The 9,250-nt window shown below is 40.6% G+C and overlaps 1 protein-coding gene across 1 annotated transcript in view; it reads left to right on the top strand.

The window, feature by feature from the left end:
• Positions 1 to 9,250, top strand: part of EDC3 (enhancer of mRNA decapping 3) — a 74,598-nt gene that overhangs the window by 11,492 nt on the left and 53,856 nt on the right. Inside the window, exons 2-3 of the mRNA XM_012801928.2 lie at positions 2,481 to 2,678; positions 5,688 to 6,007. Coding sequence (XP_012657382.1) covers positions 2,515 to 2,678; positions 5,688 to 6,007 — 484 coding nt within the window. The 5' untranslated portion in view covers positions 2,481 to 2,514. The remainder of the gene's footprint in view (positions 1 to 2,480; positions 2,679 to 5,687; positions 6,008 to 9,250) is intronic.

The following is a 9,250-nucleotide window of genomic DNA, read 5'->3' as shown; positions in this document are numbered from 1 at the left end:
CCCGCCACAGTACTCGGCTTTTTTTTTTTGCGATGAGGTTTCACTTTGACTGAGGCTGGTCTCTAACCCGTGAGCTCAGGCAATCCACCTGCTTCAGTGTCCCAAGTGCTAGGATGACAGGTGTGAGCCACCGTACCCAGCCTTTTAAATTTTATTTATTTTAATTTTTTTTGATGATGAACCCCCTCCATAAGTGGGGTTACCTGATTAGGGACCCAGTTGGTGGCCCTGTACTTGTTTTAGATTTTGTAAATAATAGAATTTTAAAAATAGAATAAACTGTCTCGGCACCCGTAGCACAGTGGTTATGGGGCCAGTCACATACACTGAGGCTGGCGGGTTCGAATCCAGTCCAGCTCAGCTAGAACAACAATGACAACTGCAACAAAAAAAATAGCCAGGCGTTGTGGTGGGCACCTGTGGTCCCTGCTACTGGGAGGCTGAGGCAAGAGAATCACTTAAGCCTAAGAGTTTGAGGTTGGTGTGAACTGTGACACCCCGGCATTCTACCAAGGGTGACATAGTAAGACTCTGTCTCAAAAAAAAAAAAAAAAAGAATAAACTTACTTGATGAGTTTTGAGTAATACATTAGTGTGTTTTACAGAGGGAAGTTTCTAATAAAATGAAAGGGCAGTTTGTTACACATTAAGCTTTCAAAAGTTTCTGTTAATAGAGAATTAAGTAGGAAAATACATACTTTTCAGTATCCACATTTTCAAAGTATTAAAAATTCTATTCAATTATTAGCATAATATAAACTTGAGTATACAATATCTGTGTCTTAAAGATACATGGTGAATGGAGAAGTAAAAGGCTTTTCAGGCCAGTTGCATTGGCTTACATCTGTAATCCTAGGACTCTGGGAGACTGAGTTGGGTGAAATGCTTGAGCTTAGGAGTTTGAGTCCTACCTGAGCTAGAGGGAGACCCATCTCTACTAAAAACAGAAAAATTAGTGGGGCATTGTGGCACATACCTTAGTTCCAGTTACTCTGGAGGTTGAGGCAGGAGGAGCAATTTAGCCCAGGAGTTAGAGGTTGCAGTAAGCTATGAAAAACAAAGGCTTTTCATATCTAGTTAATTTCTGGTGTTTTAAAATTCTTGTTATTACAGCTTTTTACTCTGTATCTATGTAAAATAAGCATTTAGAGTAGAATGATGGAGTATAAAGAATAAAAAGGAAATTTGTGCTTTTGTGACATTAGGTAGGCAAAGGCTGATTAGGAAGAGGAAATAAGCCTGAAGTATGTGTATTTGTGCCTTTTCACCATCACTGTTGTGAAAATTGTATTGCATTGGAAATTCATCTGATCTCTTAAATTCTTGTAGATATGTGGATAATTGTTGGAATTTAATGAGGAATATGTAGGGTTCATTTTGCTCTTCTCTCTACATTTGTGTATGTTTGAAATTTTCTATAATGTAAAAAAAAGCCCCTCATGAATGAACCTGCTAACACATGGTATTTCTTTTATTTTTTGTTCCATTAGCATAGTTTTGTGATATTGCTTAGTTAGATCACTAGCAACTATCTAGAGCAGTGGTTCTCAACCTGTGGGTTGCGACCCACAGGAACTGTATTAAAGGACTGCGACATTAGGAAGGTTGAGAACCACTAATCTGGAGTTTAATTAATTTCTAGAGCTAGGCTCTTTCATGCTTGTGTTTCTGATGGGGGACATACTCTTTTTACGAGAGGAGTGCTTTTTTATATGCTTTTTTGTTCTTTTTTCTCTTTTTAGACTGTACATTTTATGTAGGTATATCTCTGAAATTAATATTTGAAAACAGCATGAAATGCCCTTTTTTCCTGTGAAAAAATACTGAGCCAGTGTTTCACTTTGTGCTTAACAAGATTGTTGTGTTTGTACTAATCTGCTAGCTACTTCCTGGCTTCCTTCCTTGAGTAAGAAAGTGTTAGATTTCATATCATACAGGATTTTGCATAGAGTATGCTTTAAAGATATTTTTAGAACCATTTTCAAGAAGAGCTAAGACATTTGAACATAAATATTTAAATATAATGGGGAGAGGAATCTGCAGCCTTCTAGATCCTTAAGTGGCATTTTTGACTGAACCCAAATTTTATGAAACAAATTTGATCTTTTTTTTTTTTTTTTTTTTTTGAGACAATCTCAAACTGTTGCCCTGGGTAGAGTGCTGTGGTGTCACAGCTCACAGCAACCTCAGATTCTCAAATTCTTGGGCTTACACGATTCTCTTGCCTCAGCCTCCCATGTAGCTGGGACTACAGGCACCTGCAACAACTCCTGGCTACTTTTAGAGAACGAGTTCTTGCTCTGGCTCAGGTTGGTCTTAAACTCGTGAGCTCAGGCAATCCACCTGCCTCCTCCTCCCAGAGTCCTGAGATTACAGGCGTGAGCCACGATGCCCTGCCCTGACAGTATGTCTTATTAACTTGGTACAGAGCCTGATGTAATATTTGTTGAATTTAATTAAAGGTTTGTCTGTTCCTCAAGGTACTTGTCTTCACAGTGCTCTCACATCTGAAATATGGCTACGGATTGGCTTGGCAGTATTGTGTCCATCAACTGTGGAGATAGCTTGGGTGTCTATCAGGGAAGAGTGTCAGCAGTAGATCAGGTCAGCCAGACCATTTCTCTCACCCGGCCTTTCCATAATGGAGTGAAGTGTCTTGTGCCAGAAGTCACATTCAGGTGAGTGTGCTGACTAATTCCTCCAAATCCAACCTGGTGATCTATGGAGCTTAAACCTAGGTCTGATTGCCAGCATTGTTTTGCTTCAGGCTTCTTTTGATTAAAGTTTTGTCAGGCATGAGATTTTTGCAGTCTAGTCCTGATACTAGTCTCAGCAGAGACTTTGTGTTATAATTAGCTTTCAGCCAGTGATTCAGAATTTGTGAGAACTTTTTATTATTTGAATAGGTCAAAACAGAATAGCCTTTTTTTCTTAAATTATTACAGTTTTATTTTATTTTTTTTTATTGAGACAGAGTCTCATTTTGTCACCCTCAGTAGAGTGTAGTGGCATCATAGCTCACAATAACCTCAAATTCTTGGGCTGAAGAGTTCTCTAGCCTCAGCCTCCCTAGTAACTGGCACCTGCCACAACGCCTGGCTTTTTTGTTTGTTTGTTTTGTTTAGCATGGCCAGGCTGGGTTTCGAACCCACCAGCTCTGCATGGTGCATGTGGCTGGCTCCCTAGCCACTGAGCTATGGGCACCCAGCTACAGTTTTATTTTAAATTTCAAAATTAGTTACTTCATATTCTTGAGACAAAATTTAAATCATATATATAAAAACAGAGATAAACATAGTTATCTTGACAAATCCCGAGACAATGTATGTATTTAAACCAAGTTTCTTTATATTTATTTATCTATTTATTTATTTTTGAGACAGGAGCCTCCAGCTGTCCCCCTGGGTAGAGTACTATGGCATCACAGCTCACAGCAACCTCCAACTCCTGGGCTCAAGTGAGTCTCCTGCCTCTGCCTCCCAAGTAGCTGGGTCCACAGGTGCCTGCCACAACGCCTGGCTATTTTTTATTTTTGGTTGCAGCCATCATTGTTGTTTGGCGGGCCTGGGCTGGATTTCAACCCTCCACCTTAGGTGTATGTGGCTGGCGCCTTAGCCACTTGAGCCACAGGCACCAAGCCCATCCTGGCTAATTTTAAAAAAAAAATTTATAGGCCAGGCAGTAGTCAATCCTGTAATCCTAGCATTCTGGGAGGCCAAGTGGGTGGATTGCCTGACCTCTGGAGTTTGAGACCTTGTCTCTAAAAACTTACCAAGGGTGGGCGGGCACCTGTGGCTCAGTCAGTAGGGTGCCAGCTCCATATACCGAGGGTGGTGGGTTCAAACCTGGCCCCAGTCAAACTGCAACAAAAAAATAGCCATGTGTTGTGGTGGGTGCCTGTAGTCCCAGCTACTCAGGAGGCTGAGGCAAGAGAATCACCTAAGCCCAAGAGCTGGAGGTTGCTGTGAGCTGTGACGCCACGGCACTCTCTTGAGGGCGATAAAGTGAGATTCTGTCTCTAAAAAAACAAAACAAAACTTACTGAGGGCGACAAAATGAGACTGTGTTTCAAAAAATTTTTTTTCTTGTAAGGGCCAGGCATGGTGGCTCAATACCTGTAATCCTAGTACTCTGAGAAGTTGAGGCAGGTGGATTGCTTGAGCTTAGTAGTTTAAGACCAGCCTGAGCAAGAATGAGACCCTATCTCTACTAAAAATAGAAAAACTAGCTGGGGTTGGTGGTATATACCTGTAGTCCAAGGTACTCAAGAGGTTAAGGCAAAAGGATTGCTTGAGCACAGAGCTATGAGCTATGATGATGCCATGGCACTCTACCCAGGGTGACAGAGTGAGACTCTTTTTTCTTTTTTTGAGACAAGAGTCTCGATGAGTTACTCAAGGTATTCTTTTTTTTTTTTTTTTAACAATTTCAAAAGTTTATTTCCTTAAATTGGTATTACATAATGCAAAAGGGCAAGGATCACACAAAATTTGTTTTAAAATAGACAGAGGGTCTTTCATGTACTCAGGCTATCCTTAACTTCTGGCCTCAAGGGATCCTCCTGCCTTGACCCCCAAAGTGCTGGGATTATAGGTATGAGCCACTTCTCCCACCTGTCCACAAGATATGTTAAATTCAAGATTTTTAGAGCTGCTCTCAATATGTTCACCTGCAGATTTCTTTCTGCAAAGGTCTCCCCATTATTGGTGACTAATGCACCTTTCCTCTAAGACTAGAATTATAGGAATCATAATGAACTTTAGTCTTTGTGTTCATTTAGTTACCAAATCCTGTGGATTCTAAATGTCTCTTAGTCTAGTCTCCCTTTTCATTGTCACTTGCCCAGTCAGCCTCTCTTATTTCTTACTTGGGGTGTTCCTGTCTCTAGTTTTCTCTACTTTTCTTACAGTCACCAAAAAAATCTATTGAGATCATGATCCAGCTCCTGGTTATCTCTGTAGTTTTACTTCCTGATGGCTCTCCATAAGCACCCTGCTGTTCAGTAGCATAGCATTTGCAGTCCCTCATGTGGGCCACATTTTCCACATTATCTCAGTCTGAACCTCTGCCTGAGATGCCTTTCTCCCTACTGTTCTGCTGGACCAACTCTTACTTCTTTGTCCCTGGCCAGACTAAGCTTAAATCTTGCATCCATCTCCACCAAACTAAAGTATGGGCTTCCTGGTCTCCTATATATACCTCTGTCATTGCATTTAAGACTCTCCTTTGATTGTGTGCTTTTCCACTGATCAGACTGTGAATTCTTTATGGGTCCATACTGGTTTTCATTTCTATACCCCCTATTCTAGCACAGGGCTTACTATGTGGTAAGTATTATTAAGTGAGGGTTATATATATGCCTATTGACTGAGCAAGTGAGTGAAAAAATGAAAAACAAAAGCCATTAAATGTTCTGGATATTGTAAGATTATAACATACCCCGTAAGCTGCCTTAAATTTGAGCTATCTTTGTTTTGTTATTAACAACAGTATCTTTTTAAAGGTACTGTGTCAGTTGGATGTTGGCAGCTGAGCCCTGTCTTTAAGTATACAGCTGCCTATTCTAGTTTTTGCCTCTGATATTGAAATGCAATCCTACAAAGGGATAGCTGTTTCCTATTGATCCAATTTTCATTGTTCCTGTCACTATTATAATTTTGAGATGGGGACTCATTTATGTATTTCAGGGCAGGTGACATTACAGAATTAAAAATTTTGGAGATACCAGGTCCTGGAGACAACCAACATTTTGGAGACCTTCATCAGACAGAATCAGGCCCTTCTGGCATTGGATACCAAATGGGTATCAATCAGAATGGTACAGGCAAGTTGGTCAAGAAGCCAGCCTCTTCCAGCAGTGCCCCTCAGAGCATTCCTAAGAGGACAGATGTGAAAGGCCAAGATGTTGCCATTTCCCCGCAGCAGCAACAGTGCTCAAAGAGCTACGTGGACAGGCACATGGAATCCTTGAGTCAGTCCAAAGGTTTCCGCCGTCGACACAACTCCTGTAAGTAGGGTCAAGGTGATATTTCTTCTTAACTTCATGTCTCAGGGCTGTTAATGCTTGTCTACTGCTTCTCATTAACAAGTACTTTATTACTCTAATAAAAAGGATGCTGGCAGAGCTTCACAAAAATGTAGCATGGTTCTTTTATTCCTGTCCTTACTGGCACATCAAGGAGAGCATGCACTGGTGTGTGTTACTGCCGGGTTTTGTGTGGAACTAACATTATTGAATGCCATTGGTTGATTATAGACCATAGTTAACCTCTTCTGCTCTTTAACATTTTCACTAGAATAATGTTACAGCAAATTGTAACAGATTCTAGAAAATCTGTTGTGTTCCTTAAATGAATGTAAGTGTTCTCTTAAAAAGTTGCTTCTAGGCTCGGCGCCTGTGGCTCAAGCGGCTAAGGCACCAGCCACATACACCTAAGGTGGCGGGTTCAAATCCCCAGCCCGGGCGTGCCAAACAACAATGATGGATGCAACCAAAAAATAGCTGGGCATTGTGGCGGGCGCCTGTAGTCCCAGCTACTTGGGAGGCTGAGGCAGGAGACTCGCTTGAGCCCAGGAGTTAGAGGTTGCTGTGAGCTGTGATGCCATGGCACTTTACCCAGGGGGATAGCTTGAGGCTCTGTCTCAAAAAACAAAAAAAAGTTGCTTCTAAATGATAAACTATTGACAAAAGTTTTTACTTAGATGGTTTTGTACTTCGAGAAAATGGCAGAATATATTAAGAATTTTAAGTGAGTATTAAGTCATATGCAGTCCCCAATATCACCCTACTGCCCAGCAGGAGAGGAGGCAAAGCTTCATCTATAGTCAAAGCTGCTCTCCATTGTAGGCATCACTGCCTGAGCTCTGCCTCCTGTCAAATCCACTCCCCAACTAGTCCCTGGAAAAATTGATTTCCATGAAGTTGGCCTTGGTGGCAAAAAGGGGATTACTGAGTTAGAGTAGGCATTACTTTCTAAAAGTCAGATCTTTAAAGTGAATTAGGTCTCTCTAGAACTACATTCAAGGAGTTTATTATAAAAAATTCCAGATATTTCTTGGTGTCATTGTTACATCTCAAACTGTGGTCCCAGTGACATTGTAGTGAGGCTTTGGTGTGCTGTTTATAACATCTGTGTCAGGTGCTAACATTTTAAGTTTTGGAAATAACCTGATTCAAATGAATAAAACAATTGAAATTAAAAGTTTTTTTAGAAAACTATATTTTAGGACCTTTTTTTTTTCTTTTTTTGAGACAGAGTCTCATTATGTTGCTCTTGATAAAGTGCTGTGACATCACAGCTCACAGCAACCTCAAATTCTTGGGTGTAAGCAGTTCTCTTGCCTCAGCCTACCAAGTAGCTGGGACTATAGGTGCCCACCGCAACGTCTAGCTATTTTTTCATTGTAGTTGTCATTGTCATTGTTTGGCAGGCCCAGGCTGGGTTCGAACCCTTTAGCTCCCATATATGAGGCCAGCACCCTAGCCACTGAGCTACATGTGCTGAGCCTCAAGACCGTTTCTTTCAGTGCATGAGAAGCCACTGTCAGAATTGACAATGACTGAAAACTTGAGACTGAAATTCACTTGTTACTTCTTTTGTATCCATAGAAAAACTAGAATGCCTGGATAAAAAATGACTCTTTCTGCTTATACTTTAGCCTTCTCTGTTTTGCTTTATTCTCTCCCTAAAAAAAAAAAAAAATAGTTTTCTTTGCCAGAAATCAACTTGTTTGTTAAAAGTTCAAATATTTGACTCGTCACCTGTGGCTCAAGTGGCTAAGGCGCAAGCCACATACACCTAAGGTGTCGGGTTTGAATCCAGCCTGGGCCTGCCAAACAACGACGGCTGCAACCAAAAAATAGCCAGGCATTGTGGCGGGCGCCTGTGGTCCCAGCTACTTAGAAGGCGGAGACAGGAGACTCGCTTGAGCCCACGAGTTGGAGGTTGCTGTGAGCTGTGATGCCATGGCACTCTACCCAGGGGGACAGCTTGAGGCTTTGTCTCAAAAAAAAAAAAGTTCAAATATTTAAGCAGTTTATAATCTTCTATGCATTTGGAGATGATCCTTATTAGTAATTTATATTTTTCACCTATTATTAACATCTTATATTGTCATAGTGGATTGGTTACAATTAATGAACCAACACATAATACATTGTTATAAAATAATGTTTATATTTTATTCAGATCACCTTAGTTATTACCTGATGTCTTTGTTCTAGGATCCCATCCAGCATACTACATTACATTTAGTTATGTCTCTGGCTGGCTCTGACAGTTCCTTGGATGTTCTTTGTTTTTGATGACCTAGAGAGTTTCTTGAATTTTTTTTGTTTTTTGCCCTGATCTAGATAGTTTAGATGAGTACCATGCTTCTTAGTTGGTATTTGTCTGACATTTTTCTCATGATTAGACTGGGGTTTTATGTTTTTGGAAGGAAGACCACAGGTGTAAAGTACCATTTTCATTGCATTTATCTAGGGTATGTAATATCACCATGGTTTATGACCTTGATCACTTGGCTGAGGTAGTGTTTGTCAGATTTCTTCTCCATAAGGTGACTCTTTCTTTCTCCTTTACATACTATACTGTTTGGAAGGAAGTCACTATATGCAGCCCGTACCCAAGGAGTGAGGAATTATGCTCCCTCTCTCTCTCCTTGAGGGCACACCATCAACATAAATTACTTAGAGTTCTCTTGCACCAAAAATTTATCTCTTCTCCCAGCCTGAGCAACATAGTGAGACCCCCATCTCTACCAAAAATGAAAAAATTAACCAGGGGTGTGGTGGCACACTCCTGTAGCCCCAGATACTTGGAAGGCTAAGGCAAGAGGATCAGTTGACTCCAGGAGTTTGAAGTTGTTGTGTGGTATAATGACACCACTGCACTCTAGCCTGGGTTTGTTTATTTAGTCAGTTGTTTGTTTATGTCAATATGGACTCATGCTATTTATTTTATGCTTTGGCTTATAATTCAGTATTATTTTATTTTGGTACTTCATTGGTCTTTCATTGGGAGTTCTTTTGTTTGGTGCTCCCTCCCTTCCCCCATGTCCTCTGTTTGTTTGTTTGTAGACAGGGTCTTGCTGCTGTGTCGCCCAACCTGGAATGCAGTGCTTATTTGGATCTCTCACCCAATTCATAGACTTGTTTCATATATTTATAATTCAGTTAGATTATTTTGTCAACATTTTGTATCCATCCCGATATCCCCTTACCTCTTAAATGATTTCTTTTTTTTTTTTT

Source organism: Otolemur garnettii, unplaced genomic scaffold, assembly GCF_000181295.1.
Source record: "Otolemur garnettii isolate 467f Iridium unplaced genomic scaffold, OtoGar3 scaffold00011, whole genome shotgun sequence".
In the NCBI taxonomy this organism is placed as follows: domain Eukaryota; kingdom Metazoa; phylum Chordata; class Mammalia; order Primates; family Galagidae; genus Otolemur; species Otolemur garnettii.
Note: the sequence above shows the minus strand (reverse complement) of the source record. Positions and strands in the feature narration are given on the sequence as shown.